The sequence below is a fragment of the Cyprinodon tularosa genome, unplaced genomic scaffold (assembly GCF_016077235.1).
Source record: "Cyprinodon tularosa strain WSP-4 unplaced genomic scaffold, ASM1607723v1 ctg828, whole genome shotgun sequence".
In the NCBI taxonomy this organism is placed as follows: domain Eukaryota; kingdom Metazoa; phylum Chordata; class Actinopteri; order Cyprinodontiformes; family Cyprinodontidae; genus Cyprinodon; species Cyprinodon tularosa.
In genome coordinates, this window is record NW_024039594.1 from 104,155 (window position 1) to 129,378 (window position 25,224).

General features: G+C 39.9%; 1 protein-coding gene across 1 annotated transcript; it reads left to right on the forward strand.

Annotated features, from left to right (window-relative positions):
* Positions 1-1,747: 1,747 nt before the first annotated feature.
* LOC119774719 (protein sprouty homolog 3) lies at positions 1,748-23,360 on the forward strand. Its single transcript, XM_038272385.1, has 2 exons — positions 1,748-2,486; positions 20,312-23,360. The coding sequence occupies exon 2, from the start codon at positions 20,386-20,388 to the stop codon at positions 21,262-21,264; it is 879 nt and encodes a 292-aa protein (XP_038128313.1). The 5' UTR covers positions 1,748-2,486; positions 20,312-20,385; the 3' UTR covers positions 21,265-23,360.
* The last annotated feature ends 1,864 nt before the right edge of the window (positions 23,361-25,224 follow it).

Sequence of the window (25,224 nt, forward strand, 5' to 3'; positions counted from 1 at the left end):
AAAAAATGCACATGAACAACCCTGTACCCGCTCCTGCGGGGGAACGCCTATTAAACACGTGTGTGAGCGTTCAGGAGTCCATTTCTCCTCCTGCACGCTCTGTTTAAAAGTTGCTGCTTATTTTCCAAAAGAAAATTTCCAATTTTTCATGTCAGACTCACCACCGGTTAGTGAAAATGGGGTAAAGCAGGAAGGACGGCCTTACGTAAACATCACCAGAATGATTGACAGTTAGGAGGACCACTGACTGAGATGATCCACCCAGAAAAAGAACCTCCTCCACTACAGCTTTGATTCAAAACCTGCTGCTGTTCTCAGTCTCATCTGGAGGAGGTTCATCCTTCAGGCAACTTTCCCAGTTCACTCTCAGGAGTACTGCAATGCTACAGCAGAAAGAAAAACCCAAAACGAAATAGTTTATTTATTCACCGATATGCATCATGCAAGTTAAAGGATTATTGTAATTAGGCTAGTTTACCTAAAACTACTTCACACTAGTAGTATCAGTTCTTACGTAAGGACATTTTAATTAAACTGTTTTGTGTTTTATATAAAGCCTTAAATGGCCAAGCTCCATCTGATATCAGAGATCTGATTGTTCCTTATGTTCCTAACAGAGCACTTCGCTCTCAATCTGCAGGTTTACTAGTGGATCCTAGAATTTCTAAAAGTAGAATGGGAGGCAGATCTTTTAGTTCTCAGGCTCCTCTCCTGTGGAACCAACTACCAGTTTTAGTCCGTGAGGCAGACACCCTGTCTACTTTTAAGGCTAGGCTTAAAACTTTCCTTTTTGATAAAGCTTCTAGTTAGAGTGGCTCAGGTTATCCTGAGCTATCTCTATAGTTCTGCTGCTATAGGCTTAGACTGCTGGAGGACATAGGGACCCCTTTTTCATCATTCTGCTTCATTCTATCTCTATTCTCCCACTCTGTAGAATCTGTTAGTTCAATCTCTAACGTTCTGCTCTCTCTGCTTTTTCTCATAGTAGCTTCATCTGGTCTGTTCCTGTTTGGCTGTGACTCCATCCTGGAGAGAAATATCAGCTGTGCTGCTGCCATCAACACCTTTGTTTCTAGATGTTGGAGCTTGGCCTGTTTTCCAGTGTAGTCCTGTTTCTCTGACTGTGACTAACTGGATGTGCTCTCTTCATCCTCTGACATGGGAGCTGGCTCGGAGCTCGTCTGCCTGGCTGTGTGTTTCCTGGACGGGGCCGCCTGTGGAGCTGGTTGACAGTTGCCTTTTGTATCTATGCTTCTTTTTCTATGTCTGCTTCTGTCTCCTTGAACCCCAGTGGGCCTCAGCAGATGGCCGCTCACACTGAGCCTGGTTCTGCTGGAGGTTTCTTCCTGTTCAAAGGGAGTTTTTCCTCTCCACTGTCGCTACAAGCATGCTTAGTGTGAGGGATTGCTGAAGAGTCAATGAGTCGATGCAATCAGCTGGTTTTCCTTAGATAGAAAACTTTGAATCAATCTGACTGGATGATCTGGTTGAACTGGAAAGTGACCTGAGATGACATGATGTGAATTGGAGCTATAGAAATAGACTGAATAGAATTGAATGAAATTTTTCTGTAAAATCTCTTTGGTTCACCTCTACATGGTGATGTGTTTCCCAAGCTTGTTAAAGTCCAACTTCTGCCCTCCCATGTTAAAACAGCCTATTTGAATTCAGCTGAATTCAGTGATAAATGAGGGAGGAGTTTCAGACGGGAAGGAGGAGGAGGAGGAGGAGGGCTGACTGGAGGGAGTGTGTGTGAAAGAGAGACAGACTGCATGCAGCTCACCGTCATTCATCTCTTAGAAGGAAGAGAGGAAATCTGCAGAAAGGCAAGGAGAGTTTAATAAAAACTAAGGATGTTTTTTTAACCATCAATTCTAACCTGTATCTCCTCCTGTTCAGACTTTAAAAGGTGCAATTTTCTTTGCAATCCATTTTTTATAGTGTGCTGTGATACTGTGCTGCTGCAGGTTCAGCTACTGTGTGGAGATACTTCTGATTCTTTCCAAGAATTATTTTCCTACAAACTACAGACAAACTAAAGTAAAGCCATAGCTGTGCCTGCTGTTTTTTTTCTTCTTTTTTTGAACAAATTCCAGCATCAGGAGCATCCATTCCAAAGTGAATCTCTGCCAAGCAGGGACAGAGTGAGGGCGTGCTCTCTTTTATGCGGTTTGCACAAAAGCTTGGCTTCTTTTCTGGAGGTGAAGAACGGGGTGACCTAAAGAGGAAGCACCAAGGATCAGAGTGCTCCAAGAAAAGCTCAGTCAAAGAGGGGGAGAAGGAGGAGGAGGAGGAGGGTGCTTCCAACTGGGGAAGAGCATCCTCTCAGCCAAGAAACACATACCAATAAGACTAAAACAACAGGTTTGTCTTTTATGAGAAAGCCCAGCTGCGACATTAAAACTCCCCCCAGTGTAGAGATCCTGCGAGCTCACATCCAGGAAGAACCAGCTCAGCCTGCAGAATGGATCTCCCTCCAGTCAGAGGTAAGCATCCATTCATCCTGTCTCATCATCATCTATCCATGATTTGTCTGACCTTGGACGATAAAACTGTTTCAGCATTAAAAAAAAGAACTTTAGAGTTATTCAAAGTTTTAATGTCATAATCAGTTTGTTTCTGAAGACCTGCTTTTAATTTAAAGTTCTTTATATTCTAACATGTCATCCAGTTTTTAGTATTTAGTTATTTAACAGTATCTAAGAAATATGTGCTTTGATCTAAGATTCATTTGTTCACCAAAATGCATGAAACACATTAGAGTGCTGTTTGTTTAGTGATGAACAAGTAGCTGCATCTCTACTGCAAATTCTTTGCTGATCTGGGCCTAAATGAACCTTTTTGGATAAAAGTCACAAACATTGTTTGTTTCACACGTTTCTCATAGCCTTCGTTTGACGTGCAAATGTTTTATGATTAATGCAATGCAAGTTGGAAAAATATGACAAGGTTAAAGGAGCCTAACTAGAATAATTTAAGACATTTCAGCAATTAAGAAATTAAAAATATATTTGCACTGCATTTTGAATGTCTTATATGAATGAAAAAAAACATACAAATAGTGGAAATGATTTTTTAGAGTTTTAGAAAAATCGAAAGCGGCACTTATTTAAAAAAAGAAATAACATAGACATGAAAATAAAAAAATTATTGATTAAACATTTGGTGTAGAATAGCTTTCTGCATTTTATGCTGGAGAGAAAAATACTAAGACAAAATTAACATAAACCAAAAATTACACAATAACAATAAAGCTAAAGCTCATTATTAAGTTTTTTTTTTTTTTTTTACCCATTTAGGAGGGTTTATGAGTCTAAATGTGTGTAAAATGAAAAAGTTAAAGTACAAAATAAGACTTTTTTACATGCAAGTCTGGCTGAACTGGTCACTGCTTTAACGTTATTGACAGGGAAGCTTTATAATGAAGCATTTTCTTAGTTATTGTTTAAATATTTCATCTCATGTTCTTTTTATTGCATTTTTAAAAACCAAAAATAGACATTTTTTTTTCTTTGATCTAGTAATTATTTGCTACATCCTGCAGAATCAATGGCCTGGTGTATCTATTGTGTAACTTTCTGAGACCTCATAAAATGCGATGTTTTGTGTTTGAGCTGCAACTTTGCAATGAAGTTCGGTTACTTTATTCCAGCTTATCCGCTCCTAAAACCAATACTTAGCTTTAGAGCAGTTAACATGTAACTGCATTGGGGACATGCGAGGCCGGGATTGATTGTCCTCAAGGTCGGATGTGGAACGTCAATATCCATCTACACTGGGCTGGGCGTGGAGGGGCGGGTGGATGAGAGAATTATGGGATGGACTGATGCAAAGAAGGGCAAGAAAGATAATGAACCGGATGCAGGGAGGGAGAGGCGGTGGGCGTCGGGAAGAAGCATTAACTAAAGCTGGACAAATGGATAGATGTTTGGAGGGGAAGCCGTCTGCAAAGAAAGGAGGATAAAAGAAATGGAGGATAAGAACATTTTATTCTGAAATAGGTCATTTGCTCAAGAGTAAAACAGAATGATGGCAAAACCTCATTTAGCAAATGAGTAACTTTTATGGGAGACACTAATAAATCAAATAAATAAAAAAAATTTAAACTCTCTTCTCGTTCAAAAGAAAGCTAGTTGGAGGAAACAAACAAACAAAAAAAGCTCTTTGACCTCTCATATGCAGAGAAAGCTCATTTTTAACTGACGCTTCAGAAATAAAATCATAAAAACAGAAGTTAAAAGTTTGTTGGTTCGTCATAAAAAAGAGCATTGAAGCATGACTGGAGATTTAACCCTTTAAAGCCCGATCCAAGAATAAAACAAAACAGAAAATTACTTTTTTTTGGGTTTGAAGTCCTTATTTGGCCTTTTGACAAAATATGTAAAAAGAAAAAACAGAAATACATTTTTGATATTAATAATTTATTACTATGCGATAAGTCAAGATTATTTTTTGTGTAGTCTTCTACTGGCTGTTATCAGGTAAATCTGATTGTGTACAACAGGATTTTGAGCAAAGTTTTTACCGTTAAATAATGCAAAACATTTCAGAAACCGTATGTATCAAATATGATACATTTGGCATTACAGGGTTAAAAAGATACATTTTCACATCCAATCACAATTTTGCTAAGGCTAGGAAATTATATGTGTATATATTTAAAGGAAATTAATGATAAGTTCTTATCTTAATTTTGATACAGAAGTGGCTCATTGAAAATTATTTATTCCACTTCTAAAAATCTGTGACGCAAAATCTCTGTTGGTATTAACCTTCCACTGTTTAGCCTGATATTTTACCAACTTATCTTTGGGGATGAGCTTCTGTGACTTCAGAAAGAAACTGGTTGATGCAATAAAAAAAGGTTCCACCTAAAACCTCCCATTCTGATCATTTTGGGCCTAATTAATTCATACACGAAGAATGGCCAGAAATAAGCTAAGATAACCTTGTTATTGTTGTACAGCCTTTTCCAAAACCACCGAAACTGTATGTTTTGCAGATAAAAAGAGCAGATAGTGCAAAGCTATAAGAATTTTATATAAAGAAAAACTAAATATCATCAGCAAATAATCAAGGTTCATTTATGATTTTATTTGCACATTTGAACAGTTATGGGGTCAACTAAGTCATTATGTTGTATGTCTTATATTATATGGTAAATGGCCTGAATCTCTGCTTCTGTCTCCTTGAACCCCAGTGGGCCTCAGCAGATGGCCGCTCACACTGAGCCTGGTTCTGCTGGAGGTTTCTTCCTGTTCAAAGGGAGTTTTTCCTCTCCACCGTCGCTACAAGCATGCTTAGTGTGAGGGATTGCTGAAGAGTCAATGAGTCGATGCAATCAGCTGGTTTTCCTTAGGTAGAAAACTTTGAAGCAATCTGACTGGATGATCTGGTGAACTGGAAAGTGACCTGAGATGACATGATGTGAATTGGAGCTATAGAAATACACTGAATAGAATCAGTTTATCACAAAACTGGCTTTCATAACTGAAACTGCCAAAAAAAGGAAATTAAAAATCAATCCTCTGGAATTTGTTTCCAAGTCTGAAGACGTTTCTCTTCCATCCAGGAAGATTTTTCAATTCCAAATGTCAGAAATAGCGTTTAGTTCCAGGTTTTATCCAGCAGCCCAACAAAGCCTGGTTTTAGTTTAGAAAACATGCAAATAGAAACGGATGAACGGGTCCCCCCCTTTGGAATGGGGGTCGTTTGGCTTCTTTGTTAGCCTGCAATGCCCCATACCTGTCAGTGTCTCTGAAAGGGGGGTCGTTAGAGGGAATAGTTGGCCTGGATGAACAGGTGAGGTCTTCTGTTCTCCTGTAGAGGGGTTGGAGCTGCGATGATAGCGGGAAGGAATCAACTCTATCGCTGCATTGGAGGGTTTTGAGCCGTAACCCGAGTTCCCCCCCCCCCCCCCCCTGTTTAAGGTTGGTTTTCCTTTCTTAACATAGATGGCTTCCTGAAACGGAAACTATTTTTCTATATATAAATATAGACACTAAAGTCCAAATAAACATTAAATGTGATCGCTCCATAAGGCAGCCTTTTTGGATTTTAAGGTCAGGGTTTGTAAATATCTTCGATGTCTTGGCCAGTAGCCAGAGTAACTTCTCCTTTTGGAGATGCTGCTCCTTCTTAAACTGCATTCAATTTGTTCCACTTGAAGGTCAGATCACTGATCTGTTATTAATTAATTAATTATTGTTAATTATACTACTAGTAGCAACACAGGCCAGTAACAACACATTACTCTCCACCAGGCATTTCCAAAGTGGGTCCTGCAGGTTTTAGAGGTTTCCATGTTGCAGCACAGCTGATTTCCATTGATAGCTGATTAACAGGCTCAGGCTGAGCTGCAATCATCAGAATCAGCTGTGCTGAAGCTGAGAAACCTCTAAAGCCTGCAGGACAGCGGCCCTGGAGGACCTGCTGCCACCATTCAAAGACTCACACACTTTTCTGCACTATGTTAGTTTGATGAGATAAAACTGTCAGAAAGCTTTTAATTAATTAACACTAACTTGCATGGAAGCCACATTGGAGACCATCTAGTTTTCTCTGTCAAAAGTTCACTTCTACGCTGTTGTTCTTTTTGTGCTTCGAGAGGAGATATATAAAAAATAATCCTCTGAGTAGAAATAAAACACACAATTATTTATACAGAGATAAACGCTGACCTGTGAGGAGAGTCTATTTTTAAGTTAACTTCACTAAGCCTCCTTAGCTTCTTATTATTTTCTATATTTCCAGGAGATCAGAAAGATCCAATAAGGCCTGAGGTGGATGAGGCTAAAATATGATTCTTAGATAACTTTTTGCTTCCTATTGTAATTTGTTAATATTTGAAATAATCCTACATACAGATTTTACTTTTACTTTTTAAATAATATAGTAATATATATATATAAAAATATACAAAAAATAAATATGAATTACTGCAACATTTACAGCGTTTATTATAATTTTTTTTTAACCAGCTTTCTTTAAGGTTTTTAAGAATTTAAACCTGGTTACCTTCTGTACTTGGAGACTGTTGTTGAATTTGTTCTAATGAAACAAGATTTATTCAGAACAAATAATTTTAACTGTTAATGACCATCTACTCATTTCTGAAAGGTTTGTTCTGTATCACATTTATCTTCTTAATACCGTGGCAGCAGAGAGGTAAAATGTTGTGATTTGATGCCAGCATTCATTTATATCTCTATATCTCTTAAGAATGTTTTTAACTGAGTTTAATTTAGATTAAAAAATCTGTGGTTGTCTAAATGTTCATCCTTGCACATCATGCATGGTTCCCTCCTTCTCTGGCGCTCCCTGTTCCTCGTTTCCTCCTTCCTCTGCTGGACTCTGGTCTGCAGTGTCTATTTCAGTCTTTCCGTTGGGGTCAGATTCGGCACATCCGGTATCTTGTCCAATTTATTGTCATTGAATTCTGCTGTGCCCCCCGAGGGCGTCAGGAGGAGGGCCCCTGGGTCTTTGTGCTAGTCAAGTTCTTGAAGGGAAAAAAAATCATGCAGCAGGCAGAATATTAAGCAACGTTGGTAAATGTTTTGATCTGCTGAATCCTATTGATTTAAAACTCTTAGTGTAATTATGTGTGATGAGATCTAAGAGAAATGTTTTCAATATTAGATTGGGATTAAACTTGAAATAAGAATAATGTGGACATCTGCGCTTAATAAGGAAACAGAATTAGTTGGAAATGCAGCTGGACTCCAGCCCATTGCTGTTAGCAAAATTAAATTCACTCCTTAAGCAGATTATAATCCATAAGTGTTATGACCCGCCTACAGATCATAGCATAAAGGATCCATCCTCTTCAGATCATAAGCAGCAAACACACATTAAGTTGAACATTTTATGAAGTTATTTATTTAAGAAAGAAGTATTTTTGATTGAGAAATAATAATAAGTGGAGCTTATGACTTCATAGAGAGGTAGGGCCGAAAACAAAGAGACTGTCTGAATATAATTCCACTTACCTAATTGAAAGTAAATAAATTACTAAAAACTTGCCTCCCTGATTAATAAAAACATGAGAAAACTAAGGAAACAGAAACGGCAGCAAACTCCTAAAAGCTCCAGAACTTTTGCAGGATGTTAAACAGCGCGGCCGGTTGAGATGAGCCGAGGATGAATGCAGGAAGTCCTCGTCAACAGACCTTATATCCGTCACTTCCGGGAGGCAACCAATCGGACGTCTCTGTCGTCGTCTAGGAACCAATCGACGACAGCCGCCTGCACACTCACATTAACTTAAGTTGATAACTTCAGTCCTAACAGTAAGATTCAATTTAATGCATTCTGTCCTGATAACGAGACAAAAGGTGCGTACCGCTGAACGGCTGAAAAGCAATGCAGAGAAACTGGGGAAAGTGAAAGTGGGAGTAGAGAGTAGAAAGAAAGATGATAGAGGGAAGGAAAGAAGAGGGAAGGGCACCCCCTCCTCATTCCAAAGGGTCACTGCTGTCTGTTTTAAAATAGCCTGAAACCATGATGTCATCTGCAAGAGACGCTTCATCCAATGCTGAGTTTACATTCAGCAAAAGACGGGAAGTCAGACAATGAATGGTGAGATAACTTCTTCCTCCATTTTGCTATGAATGGAAGTAAGATTTTTAATCAGTATTTCTTTCTGCAAACAATAAGACAGTGAATGATTGTTTTAGTGAAGGCCTTATTATCTTATTTCAATTCAATTCAGTTTATTTATATAGCGCCAAATTCACAACACATTTCATCTCAAGGCACTTTCCAGTTCACCAGATCATCCAGTCAGATTGATGCAAAGTTTTCTATCTAAGGAAAACCAGCTGATTGCATCGACTCATTGACTCTTCAGCAATCCCTCCACTGAGCATGCTTGTAGCGACAGTGGAGAGGAAAAACTCCCTTTGAACAGGAAGAAACCTCCAGCAGAACCAGGCTCAGTGTGAGCGGCCATCTGCTGAGGCCCACTGGGGTTCAAGGAGACAGAAGCAGACATAGAAAAAGAAGCATAGATACAAAAGGCAACTGTCAACCAGCTCCACAGGCGGCCCCGTCCAGGAAACACACAGCCAGGCAGACGAGCTCCGAGCCAGCTCCCATGTCAGAGGATGAAGAGAGCACATCCAGTTAGTCACAGTCAGAGAAACAGGACTACACTGGAAAACAGGCCAAGCTCCAACATCTAGAAACAAAGGTGTTGATGGCAGCAGCACAGCTGATATTTCTCTCCAGGATGGAGTCACAGCCAAACAGGAACAGACCAGATGAAGGTACTATGAGAAAAAGCAGAGAGAGCAGAACGTTAGAGATTGAACTAACAGATTCTGCAGAGTGGGAGAATAGAGATAGAATGAAGCAGAATGATGAAAAAGGGGTCCCTATGTCCTCCAGCAGTCTAAGCCTATAGCAGCAGAACTATAGAGATAGATCAGGATAACCTGAGCCACTCTAACTATATCCAGTCAATGATAGATGTGTAAAGTACTTTATTTTCATAGAAGTTGATAGAATTTTATGCAAAAAAAGGTCTGAATGTAGATTTTATGCCTCTTTATGGTTCTTTACTGAGTCACACGTAGGAGCTATGCAGTTTATAAGTCTGGTTGACTTCCAGCTTAACGCTGTAGCGGAGGATGTTCTTTTTCCGGGAAAGCTGGAAATAAATAAACACTGGAAATACTATTAATAATAAACATCTGAATTGTTATCATAGTCATCATTTTCTAAAGAAAGTACAAAAAGATAAAAGGCACATTTAATGCAAATTAAGTATATATTTATATTTTACCACACATATAAAATAGAATTTTAAACATGATGTGTCAAATAGTCCTGTTGCAGCAAAGACGAAGCGTGCGCTGTTTTTCTAATCCTAGAAAGTAGTGATGGAGCAGAGTGTGTGGGTGTGTCCCAAGGTAGCGGCTCAGTCATCACTAATACTCCCTCAGAGGCCGATCCTCAGGTTACTGCTGACAGCCTCTGAAAACATCGTCTCTCTCTCTGCCACTGCTTTCCTCGTAGTTTGGGCCACTTCAGGACCATTCCTTTAAATCCATTTATGCAAATCCTGTTCAGAAACTTCAATAATGTTTCTGTTGGATCGCAGCATGATGCAAATCTAGGTGGATTTTAGTTTTATGTATTGCATCACACCTGAATTAATCTTGGTCTCAATCTAAACATTCAATGAGATTTAGTAGTTGATTCAATTCAAGTTAAACTTAAAATACTTTATTAATCTCAAAGTTGTATTTTGTAGTAACTCATTGGCTTTTTTTTTTTACAGCGCGTTGGTGTAGATGATGATCGCTGTAGTGGTCTGTTGTTCAGCAGATCTGGAGAGGTTTCTGAATAAAGACACTCTATTGGTGTTTAACAGACTTTTAAAGATCATCTGACTGTGAGCAAACGAGAAGGATGCTGAGCTTGATCCTGAACTGAAGAAAAAGGTGCATGGGATATATACAGTATATACAGTGTGTCCACATAGGGCAGTTTGTTTTTTACTGTAGGATCATTATACAGGGTTATTGCACAGGGTGTTTACATGAGTATTTATATAGATGGATATTTATATTTATATATATAGTTATTGCACAGGGTGTCAAATATAGAGAAACAGGTTATTGCACAGGGTAATAAATAGTAATTGCACATTATACATTGCACAAGTTATTGCTATTGTAGTGTGGCATTGTAGAGTCGAGAGAGTGTGAACGGAACGGAAGCACCTCACAATTCCCGCTCGCCGCTCTGGAGGATGTTCACTCATACGCTCTGCTCTCACCTTCATTTTCCTGCCGCTCCGGCGAAATCGCTCCACACTCGCTTAAATTTTCAGGAGAAGTCATTTTCTGATATTTTTCCTTCCTGTAATGATTCCAGGGCCCTAGGACTCACAGCGTTTGATTTAACGATGTGACCGATACTGTCAGAGAGCAGTGTTGGTTTGGAGGACCCGAATGCAGAGACGAGTTGGCAGAGGTGAATTTAAGTGGTTTAATAAGGTTCACAGGCACTGAGGCAGGAATAAAAAAATCCAACAAAAAATAACTCACGAACCAGAACCTAGGAGACATCTAACCTGACAACAGCCAGATGCATGTCTCGCTCCGCCTAGCTCCACTCACATACATCTGGGAACCCGCCATAGGAATTGCCTTTACTGAAGGCTGGGCCTTATCAAAACTCCTTGCATATGATTGGATAAGCCACTTGTCTGTCATCTTTATTGACGTGCTATTTCAACCAATCACACCGAAGCTAACCCGTGACGCTGTGAGAGGAGGAGCCATTTGGTAGGTCAAGCTCTTGCCAAATCCGGTCGGGAGAAGGGCGAAAACATCGTTTCCACCAACAAAAGCCTTCAAAGCCGTTCTCTGATGTTCTTTTAATGAAACAATATCAGATAGATTGGACAACACAGAAGAAATAGCAGCATCAATGCTAACGCTTGCTTCCTCAATGCGAGCCGCCATTGTTGTTGGAATCTCACGGTCGCTTCTCCACTCCAGGACACACCCGCCCTGCGTCCTGATTGGACAGACCATAAATTCGTTTGGGGAAATCACTTTCAATGAGCGGGTTCCCAGATGTATGTGAGTGGAGCTAGGCGGAGCGAGACACGCATCTGGCTGTTGTCAGGTTAGGAGACATCAGGGGAAAACCAAAATCTAGGAACCAGGAAGAGACGAGGAAGGCAGACGGACGATTTACCAGAGGTTAGACGAGGATCCAGCAAACAGAAACTGAAGAGGGAGGGCAGCCTGAAGTGACCCAATTCCGATTTTTTTGCCCGTATGTGACCTGTATCTGATCTTTTTATGACAGTCTGAAAGACACAGATCAGATTTTTTCAAATGCGACCCAGGCCACTTGGATATGTGGTCCTGAATCCGATACGTATCTGATCTTTTCAAATGCGACCTGTGTCTTAACGGCCAGGTCGCATTCATCCGACCTACACGTCATTGATACTTGACAAATGTTACTAAACGTTACTAATCTGCGTCCTACTAAGCGGAGGCGGGAAAAACTAACAACCATGGCGGAAGATAACACAGAGAGCAGTCAATAGAGAGAAAGTGAGGTTGCTGACTTAATTCATATTTGGAAAGATAGCTCGATTCAGACCAAACTCGAAGGGTCTTACCGGAACCGGGGGAGGGTCTTTCTTTTTGATCTTCTTAAAAAGATTTCGTTTGTAATGTGCTTAAAGAACGCAATATACGCTGCGGTATTACGAGTCATGTTTACTTCCGCAAACACTGAGGACGCTTGCTACATGTGACGTCATCGCATCCTCGAGTGCGCATGCGGGACACTTCGGTTGAACGCTTTCAGTTCACACAGTAGATCACATACAAGTCACATATACTTGGAAGTGTGAACGGACACACAAAAAAAATCCGATTTCACAAAAAAATCGGAATTGAGCATTAAGGCCTGCAGTGTGAACGTAGCCAAAGAGAGGGCTAATGAGGGAATTGAAAACAGGTGAGGGCAGAACAGAAAACAGAGCAAGAGAAAGAGGACACAAGAGGGCAGCAGAGGACAACAAATGGAAAACCTGGAAGACAGGAACTAACAAGAAAACAACAACAAAATAATGATCAAATAACTAGGATAAAGAAACATGGTGAAAAGAAAACTAAACACTAGAAATCAAGGAGCAAAAGAAAAACATAACAGAAACAGAAACCTAACAGATACATGTGGATTATCTTATTGAACTGGCTGTTAAATTATCGCAGCTGCGAACGTAGAACGTCGCTCCATCCATGTTGCCCCGCCTTTCCTATTTAATTATTCATTTATTTTACTAGACGACATTAAGAAAGGTCACTTTGCAAATGAGCTAATAGCATATAATGCAGGTATGTGATCCATTTTCAAAAAACAGGCTCTTAAAACAACGATCACTTTATGTAAACCCACTCTGAATTGTTAGTCTCTGTTTTTATGATATTTTATCCCACTTTTTAGCAAACAATATGCAATCCTCATCTTAGCGATTCTATTGTAAAGTTGAAACAGAGTAGAACAGATTATAGGAAAAAATCACACTTACATCAAATAAATGTTATTTTAAAAATGTAATAATCCAACATTTTTAATTGACGTGAGCGCATCGGAGCGAACTGGAGTGGAGCGAAATGCTCGCTCTGGCCTTTGAATTGAAACCGCTCTGCTCTCCACCATATTTCTCCCGCTCTGCTCCACCGCTAGCTCCACGCTCCGTTCCGCTCACATGCGCTGCCATGTTTACATTTTATCACTGCTGCACTTTAGAAATGGTCCTGACAGCTGTACTGAGCCTAAACCTGATTGGTGTCTTCCTGTTCATTTATTAGTAGCCAAAGAAAACCAGAAATTGACATTATTGGAAAATAAAGCTCTTCAAGCGGCAAAAAAACAAATAAATTCTGATACAGAAAAGTAATGTGATGGTCATGTTATTAAGGGGTCTGCCATCTTGACCGTCAATGAGAACAAAAAAGATCTTAGACTGAATGAAGGGTGATGTTAACCGTCTGCATGCATGAATCAATCACTTCTAACTGTATAAATCAGTCTTTCTTTATAATTGCCACACACTGCTTACATCTAGTTGTAATCATTTTCTTTATAAGGTATGTTAATTAGAAGAAGGGACAAAAAAAGTTCATGAAGTTTAGTTTAATGCCTCTGATGGTGTGCAGGTCAAACACTGAGTTTAATGCTTTTACTTCTGGGGTCGGTTATACTTTTACACAAAGCCTTCATTGAAGTGACTGCTACAGACGGCACCTCACACCCTTTTACTGGAAGATGTGTCCATGGAAACCGTGTTTGGGAAGACAGCTATCTGGACTCCTCAGACAATAACACACATGTGACTCATTAAAAAAACACAGAGGCACCTACAGTATACTGCAGCTTTGCAAGAAACCAGATGCTGCCTTTACCGGCCTGCAGCTTTTCAGGTCAACACACGTTACATGTGTGTGCATATATGAGGCTAACACACCCATTTACACACTTGCAATCCTCTCCCAGTTGTTTTGGACAGAGCATTGATAGCAGACACTCCCCAGCAGAAACAGGTGGAACAGCAGCAGCCAAAACAACAGCAGCACTCAGTTTAGCCAATCACTGAAGAAGGGCTGAGGTTAGTGGGATTAAAAGCTTTAAATCAATGTCTTTTAATCAAAAGGTATAATTAAGTACATTGTTACTCTAAATAACTTTCCTTATGTGTACAGTAAAAAAAATCGTTCACAACTTATTTTTTAAATATTACCAAAACAAATTGCCAGTTCATTGCTTTTGATAAACAATTTTCAGATATATTAAAGGGAATTTAAAGTTGCAGGGAAATCCCATTTAACAGCCAAATCATTCTGGCTTAAATATGTATATAAATATACTCTTTATCAGACGATATTGTCCCAAAATTTAGAAAATTTATATATAAAAAAACCCCCCAAATCCTCCTTAAAATCTGTGTTTTTTTCGTTATCTTCTGCAGGCCAGTTAGTTCTACGTCAGCCTGAACACCTAAATTCGTCCAATCATATATCAACGGTCATCTGTCAATCAAATGTTTTCGATCATAGCATCTTGATTCATATGTCGCAGCTAATATACGCAACGGTTGAAACCAGAATCCTTTCCTTTCCCATTGAGTTGCGTCCCAGTGTTCACGGGGATGGACGTCTGTGTCTTCAGCAGGCGTAGAGCTAACAGAACTGGCAGCGTTGCGAGGCAAGGGCTCAAACATGTACGGCTGGAAGCCTTCTACACCAAACCAAGCTTCTGCCGCCCTGGCGTCCTCTTCCACAACATCTTCGTCCCCGCTTTCCTCCTCTAAATAAAAAATGGAGGATGGAGGAGACTCATCCACGACCTCCGACACTAAAGTCTCCTCCTCTTGCATGTTTCCGCTGTCCATAGCGTTCCTTGACAGCGTCGTTTCTAAGTCACCAATTTAGTGCTGCTTGGTCCCAATGGAATTTCCCATTGGGAACCTGCTAGCACTAAGATGCTAACTGGTTAGCAAGATGCTTCAGACAAACCGGCCGCAACCAAAAAGCTTGCGAACCTTCCGCCACAAAAATCCCGCCCCCTTGATAATCGACCAATCACATTCACTTTATTCACTCGTGTAAAGTCGGGCACCACTCGGGAGAATTCGGAAACGCAACAGTTGGAACAGCCGCTTCCCTACGACTTTAATTGCTTGAACAGTCTTTATTTTGTATGAATAACATCTGTGAAATTTATCTTTATTATATTTCACTAAACACTTAGATCCCACCTGTAACTATCCAGATTAATTACTTTTAACTTTTATGTTATTTAAATCTTTCCAATTTTTTTCTTTAAACTCAGTCATGTTTCAGCTCCAAAACTTTATGCTCTTTTTATATGTTTATAGGTCAGATCAAGACAAGGCCTACATGTATAATTGTGAAGTGGAAATATTAATATGTAGATAATCTGAAAATTTGCTGCAATTTGTATTAATTTCCTTTTGATTCAATTGTTGAACTGCCTTTGCAACATTTAGAGCTTTAAATCTTTCAGTTCTGTGTGAATGAAATTTGTTACATGTATATTTAAAATACAAAAAAATGCCTAAACTCTGAAAGATTGGAAGGAGGATATCTGAGACACCCTTTTGTAGGCTATAATTTGGGACTGATCCAGCTGATATTTATTTTCACTGACAAGGGGCAGGATTGCTTTCTAATTAGTGAGAGATTTTGCTGTTGTCTAGGCTTTCCATGCCCAACCCTAACCCACACTGGCGTGTTTAGTACTTATTTCACCAGCAGGACCTGCATTAATCTTCAAAACAACTATTTGAACAAAATATTCCCCATAGCATGAGGATATTTCAACATGTTTTACCATAGCAAAGGCTTTTCTTTCAACATAGTGGTTTGAATGTTTTCCAAACTTTCGAGAAGGGTAACATCTTTAACATGTTAGGCACTTTCTGTCATAATGGGCTTTAAAGATCTGACCCACATGCAGAGAAACAGTCAGAAACCAAGGGTAAAAGTTAACTGGTTTATTAAAGGTTTGCAGAGAAATACAGGAGAGAGATATTCTGCTGGGTAATAATGTTGGACCTCAGTGGACTGGTGAACCGGAACTGGAAACTCTGAAGGGAAGGTCACTATGATCAGTTCAGGGACCGTGGGAAACAAAGACTGAGACTTGTATTTTGCTGGAGAGGCACTCACCCTTTGGGGGGCTCTTGGTTATTGATTTGATCCAGTTTGTGCGGTTTAATCCAGAAAAGAAGGAACTCATTGGAGAGTGGACAGGCAGACTAATGTTGGACCCAGAGGAGTAAAGGAGTGGACTGTCACCTGGTTTTCCAGAGGTGGACTTGAACGGATCATGTGGAGGTTTCTTCTTGCTCAGTGTGACTCAGATTATCCTTCCAGGGACGTAGAAGGTCCAGGATTATCCAGTGTTTCAGGAAGGCTTCCTGCCGAAGAACAAACACAAAACAAGCTTAGACTAAAAGAGAAAAAGACTAAGGTTAGACTCTGCTAATCTCAGTATGGCTAGAGTACCCAACACTGGCAAACACTCTGGCATAGAGGTAGTGACAGCCTGCTGCTCATATACTCCTCTGGTAATGACCCAATGAGCCGCAGGTGTGCAGGGAGATCCAACGAGGACAGGGCACCATCTGGTGGTGGAGAGAAGAAAAACACGGAAACAACCCAGACAAACTGGAATCCTAACACTTTCTATGCTTTCTTTGAACAGTGGCTTTCATCATTCCAGTGCTTCCTAAAGACCAGATTTGAAAAACGTACAGCGCTAATAAGTGTCAAAAGATTCTCCCATGTACAATATCAATCTCTGCGTTTTATCCAGAATAATCATGTTTTTCTAGTTTTTTAGTTTAGTTATTGTGGCTATCCTTGACATGGATTCTTTTAATAACTGCTGACCTGTCTGAACTGTTTTTCTAACAGATCTCTAAGACCATTTCGATTAAATTTAGGGGAGGAATAATTAAAGGATGTATCTTATATTTTTAGAAAAAAAATTGTCATATTTTCCTTCACCTTACCATCATGTAACCTGGCATAAGTCAGAATGATGTAGCTCTATTTGACTTCTACACATTATCAATCTGGCAAGACTCCTGTAGAAGTTCTTTGCAAAAGGGCGGGACATTCAATTCTTCCATCTGATTGGGAAAATCCAGTTACACATGCCTCCCATGTTGAGCGTTTAGCCAATCACAGCAGCAGCATCGAGATCTGACTTATAATACCCTTGGTTTGTTTCACAACTAGCAGAGTTACCTGTTGATTTAGACTCTTAACAAATCCAGGTTGGGAAAGATGTTTCCCACCCACCGAGGCAAAAATCTCTTATTTTGCTCGTCTTTGAGAAAGAAATAGAGCGTATTTCTGCTCAAACTCCCGCAGCCATTTTTGCTTCAGCCTTCCACCTCTTGTCGACGCGATGAAATCATAGACATCCCTGCATTTCATTGGTCCAAAACATTTCTGTATTGAGGATAATGCATCCTTTGGCCTCTGGCAAGATACGTTTTTGTGAGTTCGTGAATTCACAAAACTTATGATATTTCATTTTGCTTGCAAGGTAAACAATCATGCTTTAGTTTAGGCATCCCAAAAGTTGGTCCCCGAGGGCCGCCGTCCTGCAGGTTTTAAAGGTTTCCCTGCTTCAGCACAGCTGATTTCCATTGATAGCTGATTAACAGGCTTTTTTCTGAACTGCAGTCATCAAAATCAGCTGTGCTAAAGCAGGGAAAACTCTAAAACCTGCAGGACAGCAGCTCTAGGGAACGTCTTTGAGGATGTCTACTTTAGGTCTTCCTTTAGGTCACACTGAATCTATCATCCAACCATTTTCTGTCCCGCTTATCCCTGCTGGGTTGGCGAGGGATGCTGGTGCTGTCTATGGGTGAGGGGAGGGGTCTACCCAGAACAGGTTGCCAGTCTATCTCAGGGCAACCACACTGAATCTAAGCAGATTAAATTGAGTTGACATAACATAAAAAAGTTATAAAGTTATAAACTTTATAAAGTTGATCAGACTTGATCGGTGAAAAATACAGAAAAAAATACAGCTGTGTGAAGTTCTTATTGCTCTTTTAAATCATTATTATAAATTAACATTCTGTTAAAGAATTAAACTAAAACACAATTTCAGATTTGTCAACTCTATTATTAAAAAATCCAATCCAATCCACTTTATTTATATAGCACGATTTAAATAAACACAAGGTTTCCAAAGTGCTGCACAAAAAGATAAAATAACTAAAATAAATAAAAGTAAATAAAATAAAATAAAAGCACTGCCCGCACAGCATAAAAATATGCATGTGTATACATAAAATCAACACTCTACATGGTGTCAAAAAAGTGCAGAAGTTTAAGCGGACAAGTCAAGCCCCTAGTTAAGCTTAAAAATAAGGTGTCTATGTTGTGACCAACCAACTGACATGACCTCCAGGATCAGCGCCATTTTTAGGGGTGGTAGCAGTTGTAAGTAAATATGAGGTCATGAAAATGAAGGATAAGCTTCTGCCCTTTTAACAATTAGATGGTCTGATAGGAGAGCAGAGTCTGAGTGCGCCACAGCCACTGATCTGTCTGATGAGATTAGCCAGCAGGACCTCTCTTCTCAAACTAATTTAAAAAATGCATCTTCGTTCAACCAGGCCGTCCCTCCTCATCTGCTGCATGGATAGACCTGTGGAAAGAAAAAAAGCGGGTAAATTGTCAAACCAGGAAGGCATAAAAACCTAAATGCTGCAATTTTTTCTGTGTCTCTTTAAATAAAGAAAATTAAATAAAGAATTCTAATTAGTATTTTTGTTATGAATATGTAGTAAGAAATCAACTTTCCTTCCTTTCCAGGGATAAATTGCTGTTTTTCATGTGCATTCACCTGCGTTTTTCCCACTGCTCCATAAAAGTTTTTAAAATGCTTCATCTGGAGTTTTTTGCTTGGTCCAAAAAAAGGTTAAAATAAAAAAATCACTATCGGTGAAAGCTTTTGCAGGAAGGCAAAAATGGAAAAACAGCTGTTTGGTCTGCTCCCGTTTCTGTTGCATAACCTTTTCCGTATCCCATTTGTCTCTTTTAGATTGCAAGTGTTTAGCTTTTTGCTGCCATATAATTTTGCAGTCAAATGGCTTCACCTTGATTAATGAAATGTGTCCACATTTCCAAAAATTTGAAACATCAAAATGAATGAAAACACAGATGTTCACCAATAACCAGAAGTAGCAAGTTCTCCTGCATGCAGCTCCTCATAGTTTAGCTGCTTTACCTGAAAATGATTTGGGCTGCATGGTGGAATGATGGTTGCTACTACAATCCGTTTGTAAAAAAATCTGCCATTATCACGGCCTGCACTGATTATCAAGAAATGAGCCAGGCCAGAAAATGGAAGAACTGATGGATAAGATTAAACCCTGACTGTACAGTGCTTTTTTTCGTTTTTTTTTTTTTTTTTTTTTTTATCTTGCAGCATCTTTATGTCCAGGAGCTAAGAAAAGAAACTCCAGAAAGTTGTATAAGACATACTTTTTAGCAAAGCAATAACACGAAACAAACTAGGAATCAATTTTCTGATGTAAAATGTAAATAATTAGCTTCAGCATTTCTACTGAATCAGATAAAGAGGAGGATTTGGGGGTGGGGGCGTGGCCTGATGCCTACTGTGCCATATCCAACTGGAAAACAATGCTGAAGAGCAGACGAATAGAACAGAACAGAATAGAATAGAATCGAGAATCTCTTTATTGTTCCCCAATGTGGAGATTCTGGTGTTTACAGCAGCAAAAATATAGAACAAAATGGTCATTAGAAAATTTAGAAAAATGTATAAGAATAACATAATAGTGAAGAGTTAAAAGATAAACAATACAATACTGTAAAGTTTTTTAACAATATAAAACTGGAGAATAAATAACCAATATGCAGCTATGGACATTTTTACAGTAATTTGAAAATAGCAGCAACATCAGAGATGTGCAGAATGACAGCAGCAGGTTATTCAACTGACGAAGGTAGAAACTGAGCAAAATCAGCATGAATGGAAGAACTGGTTGAGGTTGTTGGGAACAGTGGTGGTTCTAGAGTCTTCCAGCTGCTGGGAGGAAGGATCTGTGATAACGCTCCCTGGTGCATTTAAGGTGCAGCAGTCTGTCACTGGAGGAGCTGTCCAGTTCAGCACCAGCTTCATGCATAAGAAAAAGCTTTTGATCTTTTCAGATAACCACCAAAGACTGAGGCTTTCTTCTTCTTCTGTGTGTTTGCAGATATGTCTGATGTCCCGTGAGATTTGGGAGGCCCCCAGCATCCTGCCCTGGTGCCACACAGCTGGCTAACTAGGATGGAGCACACCCATTCTCTGAGAAATGAGCTAGACTCAGTACTTTCAATAGAGCAGATCCGTGCTATCCGGGCCAACAATGACTATGTGGAGAGACCGGTGGCATTGGAACCGGCATCCCAGTCAGGATTCTACTACGCCCATGAGGACCGTATCGTATACAGCCATCACCCCCAGCCTTCCTCTCTCTCCTCTGCTCTGTCCCGTAGTCAGAGTCAGCAGCAGCATGCTCATCTGGCCCACCTGAGCCGCTCCAGCACAGTAAGCTCCTCCATTTCTCGAACCAGCGCCACGTCCGACCAGCGGCTTCTGGCAGGTTTGACTTCATCTCACTCTGGCTTTAGCACGGCTGTCCACTTTCAGCCTAAAGGGGAGCTTAAGTCCGACACTTCATTTGGTAAAGGGCTAACAGATGATGAACATTTGTTCATCTGTGAGAGGTGCGGTCGATGTAAGTGTCAAGAGTGCTGCAACCCCCGCCGGCTTCCATCTTGCTGGGCTTGCGGACAACGATGTCTTTGCTCCCCTGAGACCGCCGTGGAGTACAGTACATGCTTGTGTTGTGTGAAAGGCCTGTTCTATCACTGTTCTGCCCAAGATGACGAGGATAACTGCGCTGATCGGCCATGCTCCTGCACTTCAGCCCACGCCTGTGCTCGCTGGAGCACCATGGCCCTGCTGGCCCTCTGTCTGCCCTGCCTCTGCTGCTACCCCCCTGCCAAGATGTGTCTTGCACTATGCCAGTGTGCCCATGACCGAGCCACACGGCCTGGATGCAGGTGCAGCAACACCAACACAGTGTGTCGCAAAATTTCTGCCTCCAACCCTAATGCTGGTTACCCCCCGCTGCGAAGCAAAGACCTGGAAAAGTCCCTATGACATATTTAGAGAAGGGAAATGACCAATGCAAAGTGGAGATACCGGCATCCACCTGCCTTCAGATATACCGACCCAACAAACATGCTATGGAAGCGTTATTCTCCTAGTACACTTTGAATTTGAATCTCCAGCTCACGGGGGACCAACTATTTATTGTGCCTGTTCATGTTGGAGAGCTAATGCCTGAAACCGGGAGCTCAGCTTGAAGGAGAAACCATCAGTTTACCTTTTAACAATTCTCAGACAGCAAGAACCTCTCTTTGCCTTTTGTCACGTTATCTCAACCTGATAAAATCTATTTATTTATAGTGAAACCTCCTTCCTCCCCACCCTGAGCAAAGAGTCTGAGCAGAACACAGAGGGAAGCGACCGACCGAGAGAGAAAGGAAAGGGGCCCCTGGCGCTGTGTACAATCTTTGCCAACAGGCGTTCTGCTCTCCTGGAACAGAAATCTAGATCAAGTACTCAAATTAATCCTAAGATGCATTTCTTACAATACAAGGAGAAAAGGGAAATATGAACGTTTTTTTGCTATGTTGAACGCTTGACTAGGGCTAAGCAAAGCATCAAGGACATATAGTGACTGTACCCACAATCTGAAACCAAAAATGGGACCATGCACTGTACCGAGTGAGTTTAAATGTTATTAAAGGGGCCCTGTCACGTCGTATGCTAATGAAGAAAACACAACAAAACATATATTCTTCTTCAGAGATATACGCCAAGCGTTTCTCCCGCTAGTGTTTACTAAGCTGTTTTTAAGCCTGAAAAAGAATGTTTGCAGAAGCATTTAGCGATTGGCGTAAAAAAAAAACAGAAGCTAGGTAGTATTTTCAGAATGTGACGGGGCCCCTTTAAGATTGTTTGTTAGAGAAAAACACTGTGAGGTGGATGGACGATTTTTTCTGCCCAGAACTGAACTGGGAATTATTTAACCAGAGAGGATGCATCAGTTGTGTCATGGTAGCGTGTGAGGCCGTGTGCAAATGTGTCTATGCGTCCTCCTGCTGTACAACCTTTGTGCGCATGTTGTGTGTGTGTGAGTGTGTTGTTTGGTCAGCAGAAGAAGCCTCCTTGTCTTTATTTTTAGCTTTATTCAAGCACCAGGGGTCTGGTCAGGTTTCCTCTTCAAGTCAGTCTGTCGCCAGCCTCACGGTGCTCTCCAACCTCCATCTTCCGTCTCCACCTCTCTTTTTTATCTATGCGCTCAACCACCAATCAGGTAATACCAGGGTTAGGATTAGCTCTGTTAATAGCCAACATTAGCTTTGGAAGAACTTGGTTTTAGATCTTAGAAAATGAAACGTTTTGAAGCAATGCCGTCTGATGAAGGCTGAGCTCAAAGAGATGGAAGAGAACCACGATTCAACAAAAAAATATGCAAGTGGCCTTTATATTGTATCTCCCTACTGCCTCGTCTTTCTTCCCTCTACAGCTCAGAGGGCTAAAAGCCTCGAGTTCCAGGCCCACAGAGAGTTGATCAAACAGGCAATTAGCTTCCTGTTAGCCCTTAATGGGCCATAGAAGACTGGAGTGTGGGAGGGAGAGAGGAGAGCCAACAGGATGCAAAGAGTTGTGGTGTTTGGCAGATGGAGAGAGGGATGCTAAGAGGGGAAAAAAAGCTTGATATTGCAATGAGGTCATCCTTTTTTATTTCAGCACTTCAGACTTCGATGCAGGGGTAATGCAAGAGAGATTCTCCAAAAGGGAGCTTCTAAAGTAAACGAAAACAACAATCACGTTGATTTGGGTGTGGATTAGTATGAAGGTGGGGGCATATGCAAACATGTTTAATGTCTGTGTGTGTGAGTTTAAGAATGATTGCATTTTAGCTTGTCTGAGCACTTAAGCACTGACCTTCACACTGACCTGTTTGTTTGCTATATTTTTATATGTAATTTGGGACCATCTACTGTATAAATATTTTTATTCTGTTTCATGTTCTGACACTTATTGTTTTCCATTTGCAATGTCCTGTTTTACCAAACACTGGTGAGCTTTTCAGAAACGTTTGGGGCAACTCTCAGGTGCTGCACAGATCCCAATTACAAAAGGCATTGTGATAAAGAAAACTGTTCTTTTTAAAATTTAAAGCTGAAAAAAAACTATTTTAACCTTTTCACAACATGAGGACCCAAATTTGGATCCTCAGCACTCGCCCCAAGATGGTTTTTAGACCTGTAACATATTCTCTGGGGTCTTGCCTTTATTTTGATACCAAAACAACTAAAATAAACTCTGTAGTTCTTGAGATATATTCAATTCATTTTGGGCATGTTATTTTCAAGCATATTTCTCGAAAACAGGCCTAGTGTCCAAGAGGTTAAAGGTCACTTTCCTCAAAATTTACCATACCAGCCTAAAGAACAGTGCAATTAAAAATAATCTGCTTTCTTTACTTTACTGTCGATCATATTTCTGTTTGTTCATGGAGGAAATGTTAGGATTAGACCAAGAAAACTTTGAAAAATAAAAGATGCAAGTTTGCACTTTTTTCTTTAAACCACTGAGACGCAGATTAACTTTGGATCATTGCCCATAAAATGTTTAATCATTATTCCAGAACAGTCCATAGATATCTCATCAGTCTGTAAAATATTATTTCAAGTGTTTAAGTTGGGCTTTTACAAATGTAAGAAGTGCCTTTGGGTTATTTTTGGCCAAAAGTGGCTTTAGCCCTTCGAACTCTCTAAGTTTCTTTTCTAAGCTCCCGGATGAGTCGTCTAAGCACTCTTAGATCATTTTAGTATTTCCTGTGAAAGATGTTTTTGCTGTTTCATGTTTCCTCTATTAATGGATTATGGCTGCAGAACCGAAGCCTTTTAAGACACAGAAGAAGCTTTGCTGCTTATCTGTTCTTAATTTATTTTTTAATGACATGCAATCCTCTTTATGATTCTTCATCATTCTTCATGTTGTCAAACAGTTTCTATTTAAGGATTTGGGGTTTGCACATGTCAGGCCAGTGAAATTCAATGCAAAAACTTTGGTAGATTGCAGAAAACGACTGATTATATTTTTTCTTTTGTCGTGGCAGTCTTTTTAAATTAGAGTGGTCGTTATAAAAATAGATTTTGAAACCACTCAGGTGATCTTATTCTAATATTAAAGCGACCTAGAAAAATAATTATAATACAAAAGCAAAACCAAAGGAAACATTAAGGGGTAAATACTTAGACAAACTTTATTGCCATTTTGTACACAGAGTGTAAACAAAAAGAAATACAGCTAATTTTTTTTAAAGTGCAGCCGTGATAATGTAAGAAATTGTTGAGAGCTGTTCTTGGCCGCTGCCTCGGAGCGTCACCATGGTAACCCAGATACAAATACTTTAAAATCTACTCCATGTAGAAAGGTTACTATGAAGCTTTTCTGTAAATTTAGGACAATCTCATCTGCAGCCCTTTTTGACACATGTTGACATGAAACTATATTTTTTTTAAATAAAAAATCCTTCCCGTTTGTTGGAAATTTTGATCCACAGAGATGCTGGGAAACTGAACCAGCACCCTGAGTCACTCTTATTAAGCTAAAAAGATGCAACAATTGTAAACCAGCTATCTGAGCAAATACAGAAGCACAACTTATTAACCAGCTGCTAAAAGCTTGTTGTACTTTTTAATAAAGTTAATAAAGAGGAAAACAAAGCAAAAAGTGGTAATTTCCTATACAATAAGCACCTGAAAGCTTTAGCCAAATTTTTGCAAGCGTTCAATCCTTTCTGTTGCTTTACTCTGAGATTTAAAGCTGACAATGATTAAAAAACCAAATGGACTTTTTCCCAGTTGTTACCGTGTAACATTTAACACTGGTCAATATGAAATAGCATAACAACTAAAAACTGTATTTTTTTTTTTACAACAAGCACTTAAAAACTTCCAAAAAGTAATCACTCCACACAATTACTAAAGTATACGATCCAAGCAGACAAGCAGGCATAAACGATAAAGACCAACAAAG